Source organism: Lytechinus variegatus, chromosome 12 (assembly GCF_018143015.1).
Source record: "Lytechinus variegatus isolate NC3 chromosome 12, Lvar_3.0, whole genome shotgun sequence".
NCBI classification, from domain to species: domain Eukaryota; kingdom Metazoa; phylum Echinodermata; class Echinoidea; order Temnopleuroida; family Toxopneustidae; genus Lytechinus; species Lytechinus variegatus.
In genome coordinates this window covers 16,874,704-16,902,377 of record NC_054751.1, presented here as the reverse complement: position 1 = coordinate 16,902,377, position 27,674 = coordinate 16,874,704, and the positions used below count along the sequence as shown (strand labels likewise).

General features: G+C 36.8%; 1 protein-coding gene across 1 annotated transcript; it reads left to right on the top strand.

The window, feature by feature from the left end:
* Positions 1–998: 998 nt before the first annotated feature.
* On the top strand, positions 999–25,917 carry LOC121424933 (cytochrome P450 26A1-like). The gene is made up of 8 exons (XM_041620827.1): positions 999–1,758; positions 4,083–4,312; positions 15,667–15,810; positions 17,937–18,074; positions 19,571–19,786; positions 20,278–20,454; positions 21,118–21,378; positions 21,936–25,917. The coding sequence occupies exons 2-8, from the start codon at positions 4,136–4,138 to the stop codon at positions 22,389–22,391; spliced, it is 1,569 nt and encodes a 522-aa protein (XP_041476761.1). The 5' UTR covers positions 999–1,758; positions 4,083–4,135; the 3' UTR covers positions 22,392–25,917.
* Positions 25,918–27,674: the final 1,757 nt, after the last annotated feature.

The following is a 27,674-nucleotide window of genomic DNA, read 5'->3' as shown; positions in this document are numbered from 1 at the left end:
CTAAATTGATATGACGTGATCATCAAACAAACCTAATCATGCTAATCACAGAATTTGCTTTAATGGCCTATTCGTGATTGCGACTATTAAAGGTCATTTGGGATGTTTTGATAACCTCCAATAAAATTTGATTGGATAGGCCTATAGGTCTATGTGTTCCATGACGCATTTCGATCGATATGAGGACACTTTCATAAGAACTACGCTGACGGGACATTAAAGAAAATTAAACTCCATTTTTGCAATGGTTATCTGCTAAACCAAGTGAAGGCAATTAAATAGATAGTCGGATACTGAAAAAAGTTCATGATTAACCTTTGCTTTAATTGACAACGGCAACGGAACAGAACTATTTATCAAGTCAAAAGGTCTATATTACGATATTAATTTTCGGACAGTGAACTACCTTGACGAGGTCCAGGAACGAATCCCAATAGCATAAATGGAAATCATGACGACTAATAATATGAATCGGAGCACTTTTATTTTCATTTCTTTCACAAAAAAAGCAAACTTCTAAGAAAACACCACGAAGAGACGTCGTGAATAATTATCGGTCGGTACATCAATACATTATACCAAATTTAAATTTCAAAGCTCACGCAATTTGTCAAATTATCATTTGTAAGGTGATTTCAGGATCTTAACGGATGACAAACGAGGGTAACCGAATGGGTTATGATATACTATATTAAAGAAAGTGACGGTTTTACATTTAGTTATTACTTCAGGAATGGAACGGGTATCAAGCAGATAGAGAAGGTGAGAGAAGAGAATCTAAATCTTCTTTCTTCTCTGAGACAGAGGGAGAACGATCATGCTCACAAAGTTTACGTTTCTTTGATAACTTCTGATTGGCTCACTCTTCTAAAACTCCGCCTCTGACCCCGCCCACCAGTCGCGTGCCAGATGCGCTGTACCCATGGAGAGGTCAACCCGACTGATGCGAGCAGTGAAGTGCGAAGGCGATCTGAGCCAGCCCCGGGGACAAGCGAAAATTCGTGTTCGAGGCATGCGTGAACTCGGTGTGAACTCAAAGCAATATTTCGCCATGGATATATTTCCACCTCTCCTGTATTACGTAGCGCAATCGATCAGTGGAAAACCGCACGAGGGATGCAACGCTACGTACTACGCAAGCAAGCAAACAGCGCGAACCGCTACACAATATAAACACATACTGCGACAGTGATAGATGAGCGCTAAGTTCAATAGTTCAGATTGTTCAAATAAAAGAGGGAGAGAGGCGGAGAGAGAAAGAGAAAGATTGGGAGAAAGGGAGGTGAGGGATGAAAACATTGGCAAGCGCACTCCGTTCGCTCGGGACCCTGCACATTTATCCTCGGCCGACCGAGGTGATATAAATACGAGAGATATCTCTGCGGTGAAACAAACCGTAATATCGCGATCATAATAAACGCATGTGAGAGGAGGAATGTTGCGTCTTGCAAGCAAGCTCTTTTCGCCACTCTCTCATTCGCTCTCCCTCAATCTTTGCGGAACGGGGAAATCCTCTTCACGTGTAATTCATACGCTGTAATACCGGCAACTTCCGCCCGCATCTCGGCTCATTCTTCAGCTAAACACTGCTGACTTACAAAGCTCATTTTGCTTGGATGTCATTGACTTTTGAGAAAAGTTTGGTTGGTGAACTGGGGAAGGAATTCCACAATTTCGTGAGCTCTCAGAGAACGCATAATTACTACAGGTGGATTTGAAAAAAGCCGTAGCAAATTTTGTCTCCTTGATCTGAGCGAGGTAAGTTGTGATTTTCTTTTTACATTGGCGATTTTTAAATGTCCCTTCTTCATTGTTCATTACATTTTCTTTTATTTGATTTCTGTTTTGTAAAAACTATCTGTTTTAAAAAAAACATTAAAAAATATTTTTACAATATCCAACAGAAGTGATTACACCCCCATCCTTTCCGTGTTGCTGTTTTCCCAAAAGATGTTTTTGGTTGAACAAAATAAAGAATCTGAGACTGAAGATTGGAGAAAGCAAAGCAGAATACCGTAGGCCTATTTATTATGACCATAAAATATTTATTTATAAAGAAGCTGCAAATATTATAAACTTACATATTTACCTACAAACGAATGATTGTTACGTGTTCATGATATTCTACTGAATGATGTATAATATATATATGTATATATATATATATATATGTATGTATATATATATATATATATATATATATAAATGAAATCGTAGATTTTAAAAGGAGTGTAACTCTAAAAGATGAAAGGTAAAATTACACTCTTCGTCAGTGCCCATCATGTGACAAAAATAAATAGAATCCAAAATTAGTTTCTGATGCAGTTGTGAAAAGACGATATTACTCACAATATAGAAATAAATATACCATGTGTCTGATATTTAAAACCTTACTTAGATTATGTTTCGTATTAACTGAAATCATTCCAACTATTCCTCTGATAAAGTCAGCAGAATTGTGCTAATTGTCAATTTTTACCTACTTTTCTTTTTAAAGTACTTCATGGAAAAAAAAGACGAATTATCACCTGCCTTATGCTTTTGGAACAAAATACAACAGTGGGGAATATTTGAATATTTAATTGTCATGTATATTTAACATAATGTTTAAGAGAATAATTCTCCCTTCGCAAAAAAAAATAATTCTCCTAGTCTGTGCGATAACTTTCAGTGTTCGAATCGGCAAGTATAATTCAAATCCAGGACGTTTGATTTTATAGGCCAAGTTGTCAATCTGTTGACTTGGTTGATTAAATATATTTAGGTATTTATTCAGTGGTAATCGATGGGGTTTAAGCAGCCAGATGTCAGTGATTGATGCTGACAGAGGAAGAAAATAATTCCCCTATTTTTTAAATATTTTTTTTGCCTGATGGAAATCAAATAAATCCAGTTCGTTCAAGAACAGAGCTCTGGATTTTGTGTCATTATTTTACCATTATATATCCAGTGCTTGAGGGTTAATAATTGGTCTGATTATCATTTTAAATGCATTCCAGGAAGAAGTCTAAATATTTAAACATTTATCATGATTATGTTGTTTTAACGTGGTATAATTGAAATCACCCTGAATGGTAATAATTTGAAGAAAAAAATCTCAGACCTGGTCTATTTTCTTGTCCATCTAACGTTTAAAGAATTCCCTTTGAGGCGCCACCGGAACGACATAATTATCGCAGGTTTCGGGGGGGGGGGGGGGGGGGGTGCAGATATTTACAAACTGTAATTGTTTACATGTCTAAGTATGTGAGCCTAACATTTTATTTAGATGTGGACTTTGAATTGTTGCGTTCCTATGCTATTACATGTATGAATGTCTAAGCTGATTACAATTACATTTTGGTATCTCTTTTAATATTGCAGACATTAATAGATGACTAATATCAACTGATTACTAATTAACATTGAAAATTAAAAGACAATGATTATATTGATAATGATTTGATAGTTTTACTTCACTTCATTAATTCCTACGTTCCGCAATATTCACAGTGTTAAAAAGGTTTTAGCCCACTTATTGAATGAGAGTGTTCCTAACAAAGGGCTTTGTGTGATGAGTAACAAAATATCTTTTAGAACAACAAAAATTAAATAAATATATTTCATTGTAAACAATTGTTCAGCTATTCAACAAAATTAAGTCAATAAAAGACAGGCCTATAGGACAAACAAAAATGACTAATTTAGTATCGGCAATGTGAACTCTTTTTTAATTGGCTTTCGAGGTTAATATTGTTTTCATTAAATTTGGTTTCATGGTTTCATATTATTTGGTTGTTCATGTTATATATATTAAAACGGTTGGATAGTTTCAAAATAGAAAACATCTGATTAAGAATTCTGATATTTTAATAGTTAAAGTCGAAGTTTAATGTGTAGGTGTCAAATGTTAACCTCACCCAAACCTTTAGACCCATACTGCTTCGGCAGTTACAGACCATTCTAAATGTGTGAGTATACTTGGGTGTATGTATTTCTTGCGCTCTTGTCATTGTATATACCACATACACTTAAATATTATAACATTGCTGTTTATTGCTCAGAAGAATACTGGACAATATCTTCTCTTTTCTGTCCTACAGCCTCCGAGAATATAGTATATTCATCTTTTTTTCTGAGCAACACACATCGTAACATGGCGTTTATATACTCCATTTGGACTTTCGTTGTCCCCGTTTGTCTCCTGTACCTGATCAAGAAACTTTGGTACTGGTATATAGTCAGCAAGAGTGACCCGAAATGCTCGGCGCCTCTTCCTGGCGGATCTATGGGTTGGCCGATCATCGGAGAGACCTTTCACGTGCTTTTCCAGGTAGGTGGACTTTTATTAGAACAAATCTCTATTTTTTTTCTCCTTCCAAAACACCCGTGGCATATTTCATACGAGGAAATTTATTTTCCCCCATCTCTAGGAATTTTGGGTAATTGGAAATTGTGGTTTGTCTAAGAATTCGGTATCAGAATTTTCCTACAGGGACATTGCCGAATTCACTCTTAAAAACGTGGCAGTGGAATTGCGAAAAGAAGATATTTCAAAATAATGGCAACCGATTTCGAAATTTAGCATTGAGCAGCTTCCTCTTTTACCATTAAAGGCAAGTGATAAGAACATCAATGCGAAAGACACTTTTCAAGTTAGCCAACCGTGGCGTCGTATCCCGTTCCACCGGTATCAGCTGGTGCGTAATGAAAACGTCACGATGACCTCACTGTTCCTAAAGACTCCAATCAGCCAATCAGCTGCACATCTTCTTTTCGGTCAATGAACGAAGCGGACCAATCAGCGATAACCCAACCTTTCTGGTAGATACGTCGTATTGGGGGTTATTCAGAGGCCAATAAACTCCTCTTGAGAGAGTGTATTCTTTTTCCGAGGAACAGGGGTAGAAAAGAATGGGTTGACGTGCAAGGAATTGCCCTAATTTTGGCAATAGGGTTACCTGGAATTGCTCTGGAACTGCGAGAAGTTATCGAATTATTCCATGCACTTGAGAATGATTGTGTGTCGTTGAATTACAAGACAACGATTTTCAGCCTTCTAAACAAAAATACTATGTCATCAATTAAGATACCTATTAGGTGGCAAATATTGGTGTTGACCCCGATGATAATGTTGAGTTAGGTTAAGGAGTTTAATTAAGCTTAGATCCTTAAGCTTTCATTCTGGTAGTACCAGTGTCTCTAGGCTTAAAATTTGCTAAAACCTATACTGATTGAGGAAATGTTGAATGATCGAGTAAAGATAGTCTGGTCTATGTTGGCCTATTTATCAAACAGAATCAAAGAACGTACTCTCAAAGTTACCAATAGAATATGGTGAGGCAAGAATCTCAACCCTGATGGTATGTTGAATGCAATTATTGGTTTCATTTATTTTTAGTAGAAAAAAATCAAATTGTATTCTTCTGAAAATAAATACAAGAAGAGCTGAATGATAGTCAACAATTGACTATCATTTCCTCTTCTTTTGAGGGGCTTCGGAGAAGTACATTACCTCTTTTATACCTTATCATAATAAGGTATTTTGACCTTAATTGTGGTCAGATCATGTCTTCAGGAACAGCACAGAAAGTACACAGGAAAGCCAAAAACGAGTGAGAAATGGATAAAAACGACAATATGACGTCATAATGAAGATTTGTATCGTTATTCACTCACAATAGTGTTCCTAAAAATATAAAGAAATAGAATGTAGCCTGGGAGAGAAGAAATGAATACGACATTCCAGAATTTTTCACAAGAATAGGAATACCCCCCAAGGGCAAGGAATAGTTATTGCAACATGCACTTTGCGCTAAAGGCGAATAATAAAGGGGTTTCTGAATCGTTGCACAGGAACTGAGAAGTATGCAAGGTATTGTTTGGTGGCTGACGCTGGACAGAGGGTACAGAGTCAGGCGAAGTTCATTCCCGATCAAACGGGGGTTCGAGCATATCCACATTCCGGTGACGGAACAGAGTTGAGAGCATTCCTTTGTTAGGCAATGATTTATGGAATACTTGAAAAATGATATTTAATTTTCCACTTCTTTAACGCTGAATGGGCCATTAAATGTTCGACATAATGAAGGTAACATCCGCAATTACGCCAGATTTTGCAAGATAAATTGTATACTGACTTTGATTTACGCGGTAATGAAGAGACCGTGGAAGCGATGATTGACTCCTCTGGGGTTCGATGCCGAAAAAAAGGTATTCTGGTATTATACTTTGAAGAAGAAACACCCGAACGTTTCTTTCAGTTCACATCGGGTCCCTATTTAATAGTAAAAAAGTACTAGAGTCAATCTCCTTTAAATATATGATAAAATCCGTGATCCCCTTTCAAAATAGATCGACCATTGGAAAAAAAAATCACTTAGAATTTCGTAGAAGGTACGGGTTACAGCGAATTTCTTTCCCGGATTTCTTTCTACATTTTCAAAGTAAGAACACGGAAGGAAATATTCCGTGAGTGAGACCCGCAATTGCATTTCCCTTGACCACCACGAGGTGGCGGTTTTCCCCCTCCTTTGCAGTTGTGCCCTCTGAATCAAGAGAAAGAAGGCTCATGAAAAAATGGACGGGAAACCATCCCCACTCATATAAATTATATGTATAATGTTTCAAATCGATATTGTAAAGAACATATTCAATTTTATTCTGGTTTGGTGTTAACGCATGAATGGCATGGTGATGATAATTATACCACGAAAGAGGAAATTGAGTAATAATGTAAATAACACCCTACAAACGGTTGCCATGTAGGCAGTGGGTGATATTACTTTGATACACACCACATCAGCGACCTCGGAACGGGATGTAATCTCGGCGGATCATATGTGGTTATTTGAGCGCGCTATGCGGTGAGGTGTTACAAAGAAAGTGTTTACCTTGTATAGAACAACAAGTCAACACCAACCCTGGTATCAGTGTTGGCGTAACTTGTTTTTTTTTTAACCAAGTGAGAATGAATACGGTACTGCATGTAAGCTCTAAACGTTATAGCACTGAAGAGGGATTTGACGTTGGATGTCTTAAATGGCCTGTCCCAAGTGGGTTTTAAGTTCGTAGGTCAAATGATTTTGTTCAGCTCATGAATAGGCTGAACTTGACCCTTGAACTGGAAGGCGTACGTTTCGAGTTGTTATGCGTATGACGGAACTCTGTGGGGAGGTACGTGTGGGTGGGTGTGTGTATGTGGGTGGGGGTAGTGCGTAAGATAACTTACCTATCTGGATAAAACGGTGCCGAAAATGCCATTGCAAAGATTGAGGCTACTTTGATGAGTATACCTTCTTTTGGTCTACCCCCTTTCAAAACTTCGTATTTTTTTTCATGAATGCAACCTACCATGCTTCTATACATTGGAAGGCCTAGGCCTATTTAGAAATGAGAAATATTTAAAGAGTGCAATTATTCTCTATTGACAAATTTGGCATCATTTCTTAAACTGCAGTGGTCATATATATATACGTATAACTGAGAAAGGGAGAGGGAGGGAATGATAATTTCGAGCGCGTGTTCGAGTGTGCGTGCTTTATGACCGCGATTTATCGATTGTTGATAAACGTTCAAAGTAATCATATTTTCTAATTAATTATTCCTTTAGCGTGCGCGACTTTATGTTTACTCGTTTGCTCTTTACCATACCACTGTGTTTACACATTTTCCCAGTTATCCCTCAAGCGTGACACTTTACTGCACAACACCAACTCCACACTCGCTCCCTTACCTAAACCTGAACCAAACGCGCACACACTCTTGTTTTTTTTTTAACCAAAGTACTCTCCTCGAAAGCGGAGGAAAAATGATGAAATGATGCAGAATACAGTGTATGAAAGGTCCCCATCCCTCTACCCAAAGCACCTAAAGCCACAAAACAGTTTTGAAAGGGGGGGGGGGGGCTGACCATGCATGCAAAAAATCAAAATCAGATGATAATCAGATGATGATTTTTACGTTTTTGTCCACGGTTTTGGAATAAAGTGGGGGGGTGTAAAACCCACCCAACCCAAGCCGTTTCTGCGGCCCCTGCCTAAAGTACTTACTACAAGCAAAAATATTTATAAACAACAATACCTGACCTTGGTCAGCCTTCACCGCCTATGGGTATGAATTTATTTCAGCATACAATAGGTTTGCTAATTCAAGAAAAAGAAGGGAAAATGCTAAGAAAGCGTTGCATAATTCATAAAGGTGGAAATGCAGAAAAGAAATCGCCTTCAAGCAATGACCTAAACGAATACAGTCCACTTTGTCCGGCAAATGACCCCAGTGTTGAACAATCTAAACCATCGTTTATTCGAGAATAATACGAGGGCAAGACGATGGAGTTTATTCATCGTATAGAATGGACAACAATCAACAATTTATACATCATCACGGAGTGGATTGTACTACGACACATTGTCCGGGTATTCACATCAAGTTCCTTAAGGCGAATTTTTTTGTCATTATGATGATGTATTATGACGATACTGAGAAAATATACAAAGGCAACATAATGATAATGAATCCACGTTTCATCTCGTTTTAAACGAAAGTTGAAAGAAAGTCCAGTTGTATACATATTTTTATATTAGATCTAACGCTTGTGTGTTCAGCTTATGATCATGGTGGTAGACCTATTAGGGACTTTGATTTTTGTTCTTTTATATCATGGAAAATTGTACAAGCTGAAAGTGGTATTAATAAGTGTGCGTTGGCTTTGACCTTCTGACCGATTTGATATCAAACGTGCTTTGAAATGGTAAATTTAGCAAGGATCGATGCCCTAGGAATTCTCCTCTTGCGCATTTTCTTTGTCTCGGTAAATCAACAGATTCCGAAAATTGTATGAAATCTTTCATTTCCTATCACGTCTTTACACAACGAATCGTAGATTTATTGCTTAACCGCATAAGTATCTAAATGGACCTTAAGTGAATTCGCGATCCCGGTCATATTCAGGCGAAAAATATCTATCAACCTTTGGCTGAACCTCTTGCGTCGATGATTCACGAAAAATCTCGAAGCGTACTGGTGCCAAATTGGCACGAGACCAGAGAGATATAACAAAAGCTTATTGTGCTACTCTGTTCAACCAAGCTATGTAAGTCACCAGTGTTGTTTATCAACATTTCCAATCCCAGCGAGAACCTACTAAATACCAATGCAAAGTACGCCATATTTACAAAATTATTTTTGCACTGGTCCTTTACCCATGAGGCATGCGCGACAGAGCTCATAATTGTCCGAGAGGTATTGTGTTTTAAAATAGAAATGTAAACTGAAGAACTGTCGCATTTAAAATTTGAACTGGATTTCTTTCATTCTGTTTGCTATGACTACTCGATTTAAAAAAGCAATGTATCCGTGTACTTCAAACCACAATTTACTTCGAGTCAAAATTAAACATTAATGAACAAATATTACTACAAATTCTGTAATTTATTTATTCATTAATTCATTTTTTTATAAAGCAACGGCTACACATAGCCATGATAGTAGAGCATAGATGTTATCTGTAGGGAAGAACTGAACCCTGAACATGATTATTTACCATCATAGTTATTATTAGTGATAGTAGTACAAGACTCGTAATAGTATTATTATTTCATCATCATTATTTATTTTTTAAATAAATGTTATCAGCACTACAGTTATTGATATCATAATAATAGTGGAATCCGAGGGAAAAGGGACATATCAATGAATTTACAACATAAACATAAAAAAAAAACAGGATTATGCTTTGATCTGGAAACGATCGTATAAATCTACCAGAGATTTGCCGACTCCGTCGTTAAGGCGGTGCAGCCCTTACAGCCAACCCATACCCTTGATTTTATTAGTGAAAAAAAGGGAGAAAAGGAAGGGGAATATCATGGGAGAAAGAAGAGCAATACAAAAAAGTTTTAGGTCGTTTAACTCTAATACACCCATCAATCAATGAAAAATAGTAACGTCGCCTTTACATCGTTTTAACCCTCCCTCGAAATACCATAAAACCATTCTTTAAAAATGCAACACACATTGACATCACGAATAAAATATCGCAAAGCTTTTGTATTGGTATTACAATGCATTGTTCAACAAAGGTCTATCTACGATCTATGGTAGATGAAAACATACTATAATGGTGATACGTTATATAGACCTTCAATTCGTAAAGAAACGCGACTCTGGTATTTGTAAACACAAGATGTTTACATTTTCACGTTGGTATGCACGTAATAAAAGTAAAAGTTATGAAGGTAGCAGGGTATTATAAGTACTATACAGGTATTGTCAGTATAGAGGTCGCCCGTTCTGCATCCCTGCGTCCGTAGCACGAAGGACCTACGGACCGGTAAAATTCTGTACCTGTCATCGTTGGTATCAGTTACAAAGGGGATTCCAGGGCAATCAATCGCTTCAATTGACATCTTCTAAAACGATTCGAGCGTTGCTTTGTTTTCTCGTTACCTGCCTGTCAACAAGACACGGGATTGCCGACGAGGAACGAAGGATCTTTTTTCAAGCGAAGGATGCTTATATATACCAGCCCATCATGTTCCCGGGAAGTCCACAGTGCCAATATAGGATCGCAGACTTTTGTAGGGCAATCGATCAAATTACGCATTATGTTAGGGTTGTCTATTTTCGAGAGGATTCCGTGTCCCTCCCGAACGAAAATAAACCAATCGTTTCACGGTTTAATTTGCTGGCATGATTGGTCCTGTCGTATTACTTCGCCATGTCCTCTATTTTGAGATATGCATCTTTATCCTTTTCTCTGAAAATTATCCCCCTATAATATGCAGAAATGAAATGAAACATCGAGATTCCTGCACTGACCACAGGTTTATTTGTTCACGCATCTGTGTCTGACAATTGACGAGTTTCCCGTAACTTTTTTTAAAGACATGATCTGATTATGATTTTTATGATTTAAAAGCGATGGACCTTTCTGCGATTAACAACCATCTGACCATAGTCCGCTCACCGCTTTAGCGTATCCCATTTACCTGTATGCTTCTATTTTGCAGAAGATTATAACATAATATGTAGCGATTTGGGGTGCCTTTCCAATTACATAGGGTCGTGAGTGTATCTCCTAAGTATTCTGATGCTTGAGTCTGAAGAGACCAGGCCAGCATTTATATAACTTACTCTATGAAAAGGTCGGGGTTAAATAATTACAGGAAACATTTGATAGGTGATGAGAGATGGGTTGGCCCCGAAAGGGTGGCAGATCCTAGGAGAGAACGGCGTCAGAAATACCAACAGAGTTAAAGGGATCCCTCTGACCTACGAACTTGACCATGTGTATGTCACTGGCGTATCTTCGAGCAGTGGCGCCAAGCATGGTGGTACATAGGCGATGGCGTGACCAAAGAGGTGATGTCTTGCTCATCTTTGTAGAATAGAATATTAAAATTTATTTTACTGTATTCTTACTGAATTTCTGGCTAATTTTTTTTAGTTTCCTGATTATGGTCGTGGAGCGTAATGTTTTTCTAGAACTAATTCAAGACCTAGTTCCTTCCTGGCCTAAGGAGTAGTCATTGGGAGCATCCCCGGGAAAGCTATGATCCAGGGACAGTTCTCGGAGGGGGTGGTAATCATGGCCCTGGAAAGATTTCCCCGGGGAGGGGGGGGGGGGCTGCGTGTATTATTTTCCACAGGCAGCATCCCCTAGAATGCTGGTAGGTGTGTTATATTGGAGAAATGTACTGAAAATTACTCGAAATTCTTTATACCAAAACGATCTTTATTTTGTAGTTTGCAGTGAAAACCTTTTTTTTTGGCTTGTCAAATTTACAATAAAATCGTTCCCAGACTTTCAGGAGTCAACGTCGTGGCAGTTCTTGCAGATGTGAAGCAACACCCATTTTGATCATCACCATCATCAATTGCTATCACCACTATCACAAAAATAACTTTTGTAATACGTCGTGACTGTCACTATCACGTTCATACTCTTGATAACAAAATGATTGTGACATATGGACCCTGGACCTTTTAAGATAAGGCATCGATAAGCTATTGCTGATGATTACCTTGACGGAATACATCTGTACCTTTTCCAAAACAATTATCAATCCCTGTTTCGCCCTTGCCATTGAACCCCATGCCATCTCGAGTGCAAGTTTTAGTAATTAAACTTTACGCGAGACGCCTATGCTGATAAGATCTCAAGCAGGCGTTAATACAACACTCCCCCTCTCTCTCTCTTTGGCATAATCATCTCGATTGTTTTTACGTTAATCTAGTGAACAATCAGTCAACTCTTTCGCTTTCTTTTCTATTTTATTTCATCTAAATACCTCGTTTATTAAAGTCGTGCTGCAGTGATATGTCACCAGAGTACAGCACCTCATAACTATTTACCTGTGGTGAAACCTCGATGGCGTTCTGAGGAATCTGCGGCGAGGACTGCCTTGGCGTTTTGATTAAATCTGTCAGTTATGAACCCGACCTCCTTTCATGCTCCCTCTCTCTCCCTTACTCTCTCTCTTTCCTCATCACATCTTCCTTTCTTCTTCAAATACACAAATCCAAGCCACCATTTCTGTATCTTTTCCTCTTTATCCTTGCATCCACCCCCCTTTTTTTCGCTTTCATCCTCTGAGCACGCACACACACACACACAAAACACACCATCAAAATGCACCTCCCCGCAATGCATATTTTGCTTTCACTCGAAAAGGCCGACTTATCGTTCTCTATTATCTCCCCACTTTCCCTCCCACTGTCTTTCTCTGCACACACACACACGCACACCCCCCCCCCACACACGCACCCTTTAACACTAACTCAAATTTTGCACTCGCCCTCTCCCTCGCTCTCTCTTTCTCGTCCTGTCCCTTGCACTCGGCTCTTGCAAGGTGGTTCTGCGGTTGACGATATACGTCAAAACCTGCCAGTACAACCTGATATTGAAATATGAAAGCATAAAGTCCCCAAAGTAAATATGCATACAATGTAATACCTTAATCCCTCCAACTACAATTCAATTAGTGTCATTCCCTGATCGAGGATCAGTATTTTCCACACGATGAAGACCAGTTTCCGCGGTTAGTTGTGTCCGACATTAATGGTCCATGTGAAACATTGTTTTTTTCACTTTAGTATCGGTTGATCGGGCTTAAAGAATTGATTGACATTTTAGTAATTAAATGTTCTTTTGTTTCCCCGGGGCTTAATGACAAGAGTGTGCGAGAGGGAGGGGGGTGGACAAAACCAGGGCCAAGACAAGCAGAACAACATTCATTTAATGTAAAATTTTCATCTGATCCTGTGTTTTAAACTGATCTGTCGGAATGTAGAGTTTACATTCAGAATCTAAAATATTGACTTTTCCGAAATTACAATCTTATGTGTCATGAAGAAAAATGCAAATATTAATAAAGAATTTTGGAAAAAGGTTTGCATTATGAATTTTCTAGAATTAATATGATTGGTTTTTCATGCAAAACTCCGCTAAATACTAATTCAATAAAGTCATCTAATGATCATTTAAAAAAAACAGAAGCTATTTGCTTTGAATAAAATTATGATGAAAGAGGATATCCCCTTCTTCCGATATTACATCTGGAATTTATCCAGTAAGAGTAGGGTAATCCTATCAATACGTAACTGAAACTCTAATCTCTTTGCTGTTGAAATGAATATATTTTTTTTCTTTATAAATAGGTCAATTTAGGAATGTGTATCACTGCGATCTGTCTCCTCATAGAAAAGTAAATACCTGTGCATGCCCTATATACAATTTCTTTGACAGGTGTATGGCATATTCCATCGTTGTGTTTGTGTGTTTAGCTCAACTGGAGTATGAAAATGCATATTACGTCCAGCATTCTCTTCTATTATGCTGCTGCTATTTATAAACTTATTGTAAATTGACAGATAGAAAAAATATAGCTGTCAAATTTACACTTATCATGGCGCTTTGTTTTTTTGTTATCATTCTTGTTATGAAAACAGTTGTTGTAGAGTGAATATATAAAATATCATAGAAGATTATGATGAAATTGCTCGCGCGATATAATTCATTTTGGATGATACGGTATTCTGCGAATTACTTCTTTATAATTTCCACATACCAGCTGCAATAATCTGAATTCTGAATTGATAAATATTTAATGGTTGACTTATATTCGAAATACTGTTTTCCTAAGGCCTATTTGTAAATGTATTTCAGGTGAACTTACTATGGGATTCGTTCTTTTAAATAAGATAGAAGCTAAAGTTAAATTAAACTAAGCTAATAATAGACTTTTTTATTAAAGTATCATTAACAAGTGATAACCATCATAATTCGCATTTTAGCAGTCAGATGCAGTCAGGCTAATAAGTAAAGACTGAAGAATCGATTTGAAAATCAAAGGGGAAAGCGGGAAATGATTTGCGGTTTTAGGAGCAAAAATGCAAACCAGCGAAGGGGGAAAGGCAGTATCAGATTAATTTCTCGCCGACTTTCCAAACGTCATGTACCGATATTGTGACGAGATTGACATAACTTAATTCGGTGGCGGGAAGGAAATAATTAGAACCTCTGCCAGAAGATGGACCTTCGAGTCATTGCAATAAAATTATCATTTTAGGAGGAGGAAAGCAGAAAGGGGGCACGTTTTTAAGTTCTTGGTGCCACGCGGTTCATAATGAATTGAACTGAATGGCATAAGGACTAAGTCATGATGGCTCTGAAAGCAAAAAAAGCATTTATTATGGGAATAAACCCATTTTTTCATTGGAGAGGGCTTCAACTTTTGAAAAGTTCGTTTGCTTTAGTTTGCCCTTTGTCATCGTGTCGTCAGTCGTCATCTTCGCGCGCCACTCTCGCTCCTCGAAATCACACAGAGGCATTCCAGAAAGGTGTTTCGATCGAAGTTAGGGGTTATTCCTGGGTTAAATGCAGGTTAACTTGCAGGGCAGAGTGGTGAAGGATAGACTAACTGCATCGGGGCGGAAAAGAATTCTTTCATAATCCAAGAGCAGGTGTGAAAGGCAACAGAATTCCACGTTGTAATCCTGCTCAATAGGTGTGAACGCCTGTCAACGGTATTTTGACAGTGTGAGGTGTGAAGTAGTTCGCAGAATCCTGACACGTGCGTTTAAATGGGAGGATTACGAGTGTGTAAAAAATACAAAAAAATCAATATTCACGTTAAGCCTTATCGTACTATACATGAAATACTACATATTGTTTACTAACATTAGTTATAGAAACAGTCATTAATGTCCTCGACAGGATATAAACGACATTTCGCATCAGAAAAAAAATTGACAAGCAAAAAAAAAGGTCCTCAGTTGTGACTCGTTGGGGGGGGGGGAGACTGTCCCCCTGCCCCCCCCTATAGGTACGCTAGTGGTTTTAACACTAGGTGATCGAAAATTTGCTTGTATAGCCCCCAAGTTCTGGCATAGCTTCCCCCTAGGAAAGCACCATCCGTAAACAACTTTATATCAAAACTCAAAACACATATATTTGACTAATAACAAGCCTTTTAGGAATCCTATAAAGTCCAGTTGATTATATTTTTTGTGTGAATATTTTATACGCTTTATAAATGTATTATCATCATAAGACTGACTAAATTATTATAACCTGTGAATGTTAAAGATAAATTAAAATTACATTATTTGAGCAAATATTGAAATCTCTCTTTATATTGATAAATCAATGTTTCTTTTTTGTTTTTGTTGTTTATTATTCAGGGACCGTCGTTTTACGAGAAAAACTTTGCAAAATTTGGACGAATCTTCAAGACGCACCTATTTCTCAACCCCACTGTTCGAGTTTACGGGAAAGATAATATCGCCAAGATCCTTCAAGGGGAGAATGATATCGTGACTTCAACGGTAAGTGTGAACTTAGTAATTTTGTATGCATCGAAAATTGGGAGATATTTTGATAATCATTGTTCTTAATTCACAGATAAGTTACAGTAATTGGCCTATTGACAAGGCACCACTTGAGTAAAAGAATAGGAGAATGTGCTCTCATATTTCACTTCGCCTTCAGGTAAAGTAGATTATCGTATAAAGTCATCACCTCTTTTTATTTATTGCTGTCAGATTCTTATCCTGTCAGTTTCTATTTATTAGGGATTCTTGAACCACATCAAATATAGGAATCACTTGTGAACATGTTTATCACTGAAAAATAATTAGGATATAAAATAGGAAAATAAACGGGAACGGGTCCATTATAGACATATCATTTTATTCCTACAAAGAAAAAAAAAACAATGACACAAATGGCAAGTATCAAGAAATAATAATGATGATGACAACCTGGTATATTTTGAACTAATCGTAATGAATCTACAATTTTCCCTCTCTGCCTCGTTCATGTTTGATGGAAATTGAAGTATGTCTGAAACCTGTCGTGAAGTTAAGGAAATTGTTTGCGATTGAAAGGGTCTAGATAGGGAGTAATCTTGGCTTTGCTATGGCGGGACAGCTTGAAAGCTACTCCCTTGAACATTATAATTATTTCTCAACGCTATTCATGTCTTCCAAGTGCGTGTTCTGAACATGTCACCCCTAAACAAGTCTTGACCCCCAGACACGATACATTATGTCCCTTTCCCTTTAATTCCTGAAAAACTACAAATGATTTTGCGAGGACTATAACATGGATTTTCCTTTAAAGAATTATTATTTGGAAAATGGCTCATGAAAAAATAGAATTCCCTCCATCCAAATCGTGAAACTTTGCCAAACACCCTAATTTGTACAAATTAGTATATTTCAATACCCCTTATTCATCAGGTTATATACTTCATTAGTTTTGATTGATAGCAGCAGTTAAAAGCATGAAAATAACTTGGTTGACCTTTAACAGATCATAAGAAATAACATTTGCACTTTTCATCCAATAAATTTTTGGCTTAAGCATACTTTTCTCTTCCGAACTGAACTTGTACCTCACTCACCGTGCGTCGCTGTTCATAAAATTATTTACCTACTTTTTTTTCTTGTCAGCTCGCTTTCTCGCCTCTTTTATTTCCTTTCTCCTACAGTTCTTCCATTTCCAATCTCCCTTTACCCTCATTCACTTCCTTTAGTTTCCTTTGTTTTTTTCTTGGATCAGTGTATGGTGTATAGGTCAATTTATCCCGTTTTAGAGCATTTTGTTTAATGCATCTCTCTATTTGAAAGTCTTTGTGTTTAATCTACCACTATTTAGTCTTTTAATAGTCTTTAGTTGGCTTTCTCCAGTCACCCATTTATATTCTCCTGCAATAATCCATTTTCTCTATCTTTCTCTACCCTCAACCATTTCTCTAACCCAGATCACTCTATCACAAAGCGCCATATCACCTCTCTCTTCCTTTCTCTTTTCCCTCTATTTTTCTGCCGCCCTCACCGGCTCCTTTTCTCCTCTATAATTATAGCCACCCTCTACCCCCTCCTCTCTGTATACCTCTTGCTCCCACCATCACTTTCTCTCCACCTTTCTTTCATGTTTATGCCTATCTTGATATCACCATCTTTAAAATACAACACTCCGTTTAATGATCTTGTCTCCATCGTTCCTTCCACTCTGTCTCTCCACCTTGCTATCGACATCACAAATCTCACGTTTCCCTTTCATTTTCAAGCTCCCACTTTCCGGGACCAATCAATCAGTTCCTATGTGATAGAGTAATTGTATTTGAGCATTCTCCCCCCGCTTGGCAGCTTCACGAATTTCAACTTTCAAAGGACATTCACCCGTTCAAAACATTCCCTGCATACATAGCTACAGTCATATAAACAAAATCGAGCAAAGCCTTTTTTCGCAAACAAGTGTTCCTACGTATTTGAAATCTTCGCATCTGATTAGCTGAGAGTGAAATTGTCAGTTAAAAAAAAGGAACTTGCTAAACATGCATCAACCATTAAATTTGTATTTTGAAGAAATGAAAGATTTCAACCTATATTTAGTCTAAAGATTTATATATTTTAGATATTTTATATTATTATTTTTTTTAATTCAGTGGCCAGCTTCAACCCGTCTCATCCTTGGGGAAGACACCCTCGCCATGGCACAGGCCGAGGAACATGCATTCATGAAGAAAAGGGTTTATGTAGCCTTTTCACACTCGGCTCTCAGTGGTTATGTCTCTATGATTCAGGTGGGTATATTGAAAGGGTAGTAGATTCATTCTGCTCTTAACACCAAATCTAAGTAAAGCAGATATGTGGTCACAAATATGCAACATGAAACATTTATACAGATGTGTTATTTTATCTGTGAGTATGCATACCCGCATGCCTACTTGTTGCTATAACAGGCAATTCCGAGTTATCTTGTATGCACAGTATGCATAGCCTGAGTGTTGGCTGCATTTTAACTAATAATTGTGTTGGGGGAATTCTTGAGGGGGGTACAATGATATGTGATGTCAGGAGTCCAGTCATTTACCCCCTCCACGGAATTTAAATGTTCTCTTGGTCAATGCTTGAACATTGAAATAAGATTTATGATCATAAAGACACATTTAGATTATATCAGAAGAAAAGAGATTGGAGAACTCACCCTCACCTTGTCCAGTAGTCAACTTTGTTCTCTGTGTTGCCATGGATATGATGATAGTTGTAAATAAGGGTGGAAATCCAACGAAACACTAATATCTGGGTCCGGGAAGAACAGTCTCCATACATACAATATAACCCGAAAGGAAGAAGCTTGGTTTCCATGCAATCAAAGAATATAGAAAAATGTCCTCAGATGATATCGGCTAAAAGTGGATAATGAGAAATAAAAAGACATCAGCAGTCAGGCCTTTCGATGAGTATGTAGTTGAAATTAAAAGCAAACGGTAATCATATACTAGTTATCCAACTTTAAGAATGCAGTAGGCCTATACAACAGCACAGCTGTCTAGAGTGGAAAAAATGTACTTCGTAGGGTTAAGTCTTCTTATAAGACTGTCTTTAGTCACTATCTGTTGATTTGCAACCAAAACAAATTACCTTAGAGTAATGGTGGAGCGTTAAAGGTGATTTTGCCTGACCTATCATGAATTTGAGTCACAGTGTTGTGCTCTATGAACCTCATGTTGCGGCAGGATCATCCTATGGCTAGGTTGAACAAAGGAGTTGATTTGAAAAGATGTTGCTGGTCTGCTGATTTTGAAAGGCATTTGGCCAAAAACCAATCCAGGGTATTATGCTAGTTTCCAATGGGGTTCAAGAATCCCTAACAAAAGACACCAATAGAGAAAGCACCTGACCGTTTGCATAATCTATTGTAAATCCCTTTGTGTTTTTATTTGGAGGCTTCTAGCCGTGGCCATCATGGGTTTAAGCCTTTTTACTCCAGGATCCCATTTCATAATAGATCCATGCAATAACAAATGCATCATTCCTACAACAAACCTATTATCAACCAGTCAGATTAATGGATTTCAGTAGCTTTAAACTGTAATTTAAAATTTGTTATTATAACAAGTTTTATGAAATGGCCCGCAGGTGTACTTTGCAATTGAATCAAAATTTTATTTTAAGTAAAGTAAAAGAGAATATACATGTATATTGATAGGAGTCATAAAATTCTGTAGTGAGATCAAATGATTAATCATATTCATCATTATAATGAAACAATACCCTACTCTTTTTGTGAATACAGAAACCAGTCAGAACGGCCATTGAGAAGTGGTGTCAGTCTGATGAGGTGCTAGCCAGCAATGTCTTGAGACATCTGTCATTCCGTGTTGCTGCTGATGTTATCTGTGGCTTCCGTTACACTGACGAGGACGTGACAACGCTCTGTCAGAAGTTTGATGAAATCATGAAAGGCATCATGACAATCCCTTTCGATTTGCCCTTCTCAACATTTAGAAAGGTGAGCAGTGCATATGACAATAACTTCATTATTCTTTCTAGTTATCAAACTTCAAAATTTAAATTTTTTTTATGACACGTGCCATGTAATTACATATAGTACAATCCTATATGGTTCACTTTTCCATGTCTGTTCTTCATGTATAATTTACAAGTTCGAAGTACAAATAATTGAATACATTTCAACCCCAAGCTAATTATGAAAAGATACAAGTCCAAGGAAAAGAATGTATCATAGTCTTTTGGGCCTCCATAATATTATTTCTGTTAATACTTTTACACCGAGATCACGGTGAAATCTCTTATATCAAGGGAGCGCGAACATACATGTATGTAATTTCATTAAAGACCTTTTTTCTTTATCTCTTAATCTTTCTCCTCTTAATCTTTCTCTTTGTATTTCTCTTCTGTTATCCCACATACACACACCCTATTAATTATTTCCCCTTTCAATCTCTGGTTCTCTATTCATCTCACCTTTTGATGATCTAGGCCCTGAAGGCTCGGGACTTCATCAAACAGAACCTGGACGAGAATGTGATGCGCAAGGCTAACCTAGATCCGGAGGAAGACACCCAAGATGCCATGCGAATCCTGATCAACCTCGCCAATAAATCAGACTGCAATACTTCCAAGGAAGGCTTGTATGAAGCCATCAAGAACCAAACGGTATGCTCCTCTTCCTTCAAGAAAATAAATCACACTGGCTGAAATTTGACTTTTCATTCATTGTTACCCATTTACCACTGCATTCTTTTATTCATATATTCTTATACAGGTCAATCCCACTCTAATAAAGAACGGGTTAAGATTTTTCTTGAAATGGCTCTGCAGGATATAGGCATATCTAACTGGGTTTTAAATTAATTTTGAAATTATCTGTTATGAAAAACCAGGCACTATAATATGGGTTACTGTAGTCTGTACATACAAAATTAAGATTATTCATTACTCATATCAGGATCAATTTTAATTTTCATAGCGCTGCAAAGAATATTGAGGAAGGATGAATAGAAGTCAATCAGCTAATCGAGTATCATGTCCATTAATTTCATGACGTTACCAAAGCTAGTATTTCACACCAGTTATCTGTATACATCTCATTGTTTTGTCTATGTAGTAATTTGAGATTAAGAATGGTTGACAAACTGGTTGCAGTTCCAGATATGCGCAATTGTGAAATTTGGCCCCTACTTGGCTAGGAATCTAGATCAGAAGTACAGGTTAGGTTGTTGATAAACATCTTTATATCAGTGTTGGTAATCCAGTTATTCAATTTTGACAAGACATTTTCACATTCCTTAATGCTGGTGTTTCTCCCCCATTTTTCAGATTGAGTTTTTGATAAGCGGTATGCTGTCACTCAGTTCTGCAGCAAGCACCATGCTGTACCACCTAGCCAGGAAGCCAGAGGTCCTAGCCAAGGTTCGGGAAGAGCTGAACCAGTATGGCCTGCTGACCGACTACACCCCTCTAACCCTTAACAAGATCAACCAATGCCACTATGTCATGCAAGTCATCAAGGAATCTTTAAGAATGGTCCCTCCCATTGGTGCTACCTTCAGGACTGCTCTCAAGACCTTTGAGTTAGATGTAAGTAAGCTGCTACAGGTGTGGCATTTGCCTTCAGGATATAGTTGGTCTGGGAAAAGCAGAGGGTTTTCAAGAAAGTGTTGCCTGGTTGCCTAGTGAATTCCGTAATTCTCATAGACTCTGTAGACCCTAGGGTAAAGTTGATAATGTGACTCTGGCTCTATTTCATGGTACATAGTTATTGGTTGCTTTAGAAATAAGACTTTATATGAAAGGGTTTTGGTGTGATGTTGTTTACCTCCTTCCCTGTAGAAATGAAAGTGATATATACAAGGAGCAACTGTAGACAAACATCAATTATGTACTTGATGTTTACTAACTCATTAATATAGAGATGGATAATGCAGTGTCAAATATTAGTGATATTGGATCAAACTCTTCTATCTCTTAGGTCATAGCATAGATATCATTGCATCTCATACTGTTTAGTCAAATCTTAACTGATATTGATTATTTCTGGCCTTTTGTTCAGTTGACACTCGTGGTAGCTTTTGTATAATTAAATGGGAGTATGCCATTGCTAATTCCATCAAATCTTTTGTTTCCTTCTTCTGCAGGGCAAGCAAGTTCCCAAGGGTTGGACCGTATTCTGGAGTATCCGGGAGACCATCCACTTATCAAATTCCTTCACCAACACCCACGAATTTGATCCTGATAGATTCTCACCTGAACGCAGGGAGGACAAGGTTGCTGGTCGCTTCTCCATGCCCGTCTTTGGCCATGGCACCCACAGCTGTATCGGACAGAACTTTGCACTTCTCACGTTACGCATCTTGCTTATCGAGTTGGCGCGCACCTGTGACTTTGAAACACCTAATGTAGAGAAGATTAAATTTGCATGGCTGCCGTCCCCGAAACCCAAGGGTGGTATGCCGACGCGGTTCACACGGAAAGTTATGGTGGATCAAAATGAGAATGAGGTCTGCTACTCTAAGTCTTCGATATCTCAGGATGATGAGGGTCCATCAGGAGATGGTGTCCATCAGAGAAGTGCAACGTGTCATGCAGCATGAAGACATTCAAAATTGGACATTGTATTTTGAGAAGAACTGGACATTTACACGCACAAAGCTCTGATCTTAGCGAACACCTTTGAAATGAATAAATGATGACGCTCTGTTATAGGGATCGATTTGATTGTCTCTACACGACACGTTCCCTTTAAACTGTAACCTTGCACTGTGGCTTGGCATTACATATGCATATAGACAGTGGTCATGAAAAACTATTAAACAATCCAATATGTCCTTGATTTCAACCAAATCCAGCAAACCATTCTACATTCATCGACATGTTTCGTGCTGAAGGCTCTTGATGACATGGTGAAAATAAACATCTTGGGTGTATGCTTTTGAAAGTAATCAAAACTATGGAGATTGGCAAGATGTTAAGGCAAAAATATATATATGTATACATTTAAATACACACATATAAATATATATATATGATTTATATATATATTGCCTTTTGACGGTATTCCATAGTCATGAATCTATTCACTGATAGGTTATTAATTATCTATGTATTCATTTCAGGCATTTTGTGATGACAAGGCACCTTAATATTCATATTTTATCAATTTGCAACACTGTAAATATCATGTCCTGTCTTCAATGTCTTTCCAAAGCTTATTTTCATTTGATAGGCAGGTAATTCTTAGCCAACATCTTGTTTCTACTTGATGAAGCGTGGTAGTCGTAACGTTGGTTTGCGATTATTCTACCCATTCATACATACATGTACATCTAGTATGACAGTATTTTGTACCAACCTGGAGAAATACTCGACTCTTTATGAGTTCAAAGATAAGCAGAAAAAGCAGCTTAAGTTTTATTCAGAAAGGTAGATATGTAATGTATTTATTTATTGCTTATATTTTTCTTAAGTACGTATCTTGTTTCTGGGCAAAGAAAGAGATAGAGCTTTATTTGAAATGTAATCTGGATCTGTACTTTTAAAATGTTTAGTTGCATTTTTCGGTTAGAGAGAGGAAAACGAAAATGGAAACTTTTGTTGCAAGATATGGTTAGTATGCGAAAATGGATTTCACCTTGTACTTTCAAGTGATAAGTGACTTGTAGTTGCCGTTAAGAATATTGGTATTGGAATGGATAAGGATGTAGATTAATTTATGAAGAAAGTGATTTATGAGGAACAAATCAAAATACAGATCACCTAGATCACAAAAAAATGTCAAAAAGATAACGGTGTTGTTTTGATGCTATTTAATGTGTTTTTAAAACCTTGTGGTTTAAATGCTGGTCTTATTCAAGCTTATTGATTTAAAAGCTCGAAAGAATTGCATTTACAGTGTTTGTTTTTGTCTTATCTGTAAAAGTAAATTTTTATGTATTTATATGTGTACAGTATTGCCAAAAGAATTCTTTTATATTAAGAAAAGTATGTATTGTTACATTTTTTGATTGGATGAACAATGTTTTCAGACAAAACGGGTAATGTAAGTGGCTATATTGAATTTGTATAGAAGGGAGGTCGGTGACATGGCTTGAAAATATGCTTTCTGATGTTTTTTAAGACATGACTTTTCATCATCAGTTTCCATTCAAAATGTACAGTGTACATTGTGCACAAATACTATGGATGTCAACTGTTTACTTGCAAATTTCCCCCAAAAAAGAGTATTGACAATTTTATTCATTCATTAAATAATTAATTGTAAAATAAATATAACTTACTGCTGGAATCAAACAGCATTATTGTGGCGGCACATTGAAAGAAATGTATCCTTAACCTATTAAAGATTTATAGTTGAACATGCCAACTTAATGGCGTAACAATATTTAGATGTGTATCTAATTCAGGTTATGGATTTCAATGATTTACAAACACCTTGGAATATTCATCTTCACAGATAATTTCAAAATAAGGAGCCAATTCATTTATGCTCGTTAGACTGGCAACGTAATACATCACAATATTCCTCGACACCCATTGCCGTTTCTTATAAATACATGTACACTAAAACAAAAATAACCACAAACACAAGGGAAAACGTAAAACAATGAAAACTTGTTTGTTCAATCTGGATTTTAAATTGTTGACATTAAAATGCAAATGTGTACATATATCAGAAAGATATGACAAAGGATATTGGTGACTAACTAAATCCTCATGTGTGTGGGTCATAATAAAGGAGACGTTTCCACGGACTCTGTAGTTTGTTTCAATGTGAGCATGCCTGAGAGTCGGGCTCCCACAGGCTTGCCAATAAGTATGTATTAATGCATTGTGCAAGAATATCTGGATTGTCACAGATTGCAGAGCAGTGGGGATCAACCCTTATAGATGACATTCAAAAGTGACCTTATTCCAAACAAGGTGTGTAACTTTGAGATGTCCATCTTTTTGTACCAGAATTTATTGAGAAAAAAAGTGAGAGCGAGTCAGGATGGAGGAACAATTCATGTTTTGAAATATTTGTATGATCTTAGCAGTATTTTACAAGTGTGTAGTGAGGTTTTTACTGTGGCATATTTTTGATACAGGGATATTTTTCATGCGTTTGTGTGCTTTTTTCCCTTTTACAACCTTACAAATTTAAAGTTAATATCCCCCTTTAAAACATATCTAAACAAACACTCAAGTTTTTCATTTTGAAATTCAAAGTATTCCTTCAAATAATGCACCAGGTGTGTGCCAAAATTTAAGATTAGAATGTGTTTCTTGAAAAACTGTATTGAGTATTTTTGTGCATTTTTGGCTATACCTTGAACTTATGAGAGCTTAATGCTGTTAGCAAAATAATTTGTTCCATAACAACTTGATTGTTGGGAATCAAATGCAAGAGAAACAAGTGCCAAATCATGTCAAATTTTATGTGTTTATCTTCTTCCTAGATTGAATTATAGAAAAGATATAATTAGATCCCCTTTTAATGACTTTTGTTCAGAGGTATGATAAATATCATTTCCACATAGTGAATTAAAGCTTTTCATTCAATATTTTTAACCTCTTAATTTTGTGCCCCGTAATGAGTGAGAGTGGAAAAGAGAGAGAGAGTGTGTAAAAGGAAGGAAGAGAGCGTGAGGGGGATAAAAAAAATACAGGAAGAGAAAATAAATAGTATCCAATCATTTATTCTTTTTCCTGTAAGTACCAATTATCCTGAGAACTCTTCCTTCTATTTATGGTTATGTTTAGATTAGACTAAAGTTCTAAGCTTAAAAAAAGAAAAAAATATATGAAATTGCTGTTGTGAAATGTTATTATATATCTATTCAAAAACCTGTTTGTAAGTATACAATCATGTTGAACATTTGGGATTGAGCTTTACTTTTAAGAAAATAGGCGTAACCCTTAAGTTTTGTACTTCATGGGCTAATATCGCTGTTTGTGATTTCATTTCAAATAGAGGTATTATTATTACTTCAACTATATGATTATTGTAAGTGGTATTATCTAATCAAATCATTATCATTATTATATATACTTCTGTATATTTTGGACAGTTGTTTTGACATCCATGTACCATATATTTCTATCATTTTTACTCAGTAAAATATTTATGCGTATTAACAGCTGTAAGAGAAAACTAATGTGTCCTTGTGAAATTCTTATTCATGTTGTTTACTTGATTAGTTGAGTATGTGACTACCAACTGTATGAAGTAAAATGAGCAATGAGGGAACAATGATGGGTCAGAGAGAGGGGAGGGGGGGGGCAGAAGGAGAGACAGAAAGAGAGAGAGAGATGGGGGAGGGAAAGAGAACAGATATCATGACAAAGAAATATAGGATATGCAACAAGGAGACTTTGTGTGAGATATACAACTATCGGGCAAAAACTTAAAAATTGAAAGCTTTTCTCTTATGTACATAAATTGTATTGGTAAATTACTACATGACCTTTGTTTGTAAAGGAAAAGTCCACCCCAACAAAAAGTTAATTTGAATAAAAAGAGAAAAATTTCATCAAAATCAGATGTAAAATAAGTTACAACACTTTAAAGATTTGCTTTATTTCACAAAACAGTTATATGCACATCCTAGTCGGTATGCAAATGAGACTGATGAAGTCACTCATTCACTATTTCTTTTGTATTCTAAAATATGAAACATTCAATTTTTCCTCATTATCCTGTGAAAGTTTTTTTTGCTCCCTGAGAAGGTGGTATGAATTTCATGATTCAGTCAAATATTGTGTATCTCAAACAATAAAAAACAAGAAATAGCGAGTGAAGGACATCATTGACTCTAATTTGCATGTCACTAAGTCATGCATATATAACTTTTTTTGTGTGAAAATAAGTGAAAATTCACAATGTCATAACTCTTTATTTTACATCCATTTTTGATAAATTGTTTGATTTTCTTCCGTTTATTCAAATCAACATTTTCCTGGGGTTTACTTGACCTATAAGGCATTCCCACAGCAGTTTCACAGTGACAAGTTTGATGTTGAAGTCACAATAATTTATATCTTTGAATGAAAATTCAGTTGTAGTGGGTTAAACCTCTTTCGAAATAGAGTGAAATCATGGTAGCACTACTACTAACAGTCATTTCCACAGAAAGCTGAATTGATTGGCTCTTGAGCACTGCTTTCATGAAAGTGTTTTTGTTTGTTTTTTCTTTCATAGAAAGATTACTTACCATTGATGACAGTTACAATGAAAGCTAACCTAAATTAAAAACAAGTGGAATGCCTCTGGCCGTCTCACCTGCATCACGCGGTTCAATATAGCAGCAGTGCTGACTTTGAATACTACTCTAACTCGCACAAGATGTTCAGTGATACATGGTTACTCTTATGTCCACTTTTTATGAACTAGACCAATAAACTTACAGAGATATGATGGTTATTCAACAAAAAAACCCAACATGGCCAAAGTTCATTGACCTTACATGACCTTTGACCATGATCATGTGACCTGAAACTCGAGCAGGATGTTCAGTGATACTTGATTACTCTTATGTACAAGTTTCATGAATCAGATCCATAAACTTTCAAAGTTATGATGGTAATTCAACAGATACACCCAATTCGGCCAAAGTTCATTTACCTTTGACCTTGGTCATGTGACCTGAAACGCGCACAGGATGTTTAGTGATACTTGATTACTCTAATGTCCAAGTTTAATGAACTAGACCAATAAACTTTCAAAGTTATGATGGTAATTCAACAGATGCCCCCGATTCGGCAAAAGGTCATTCACCCTAAATGACCTTTGACCTTAATCATGAGACCTGAAACTTGCACAAAATTTTCAGTGATGCTTGATTACTATTGTGTCCAATTTTCATGAATCAGATCCATAAACTTTCAAATTTATGATG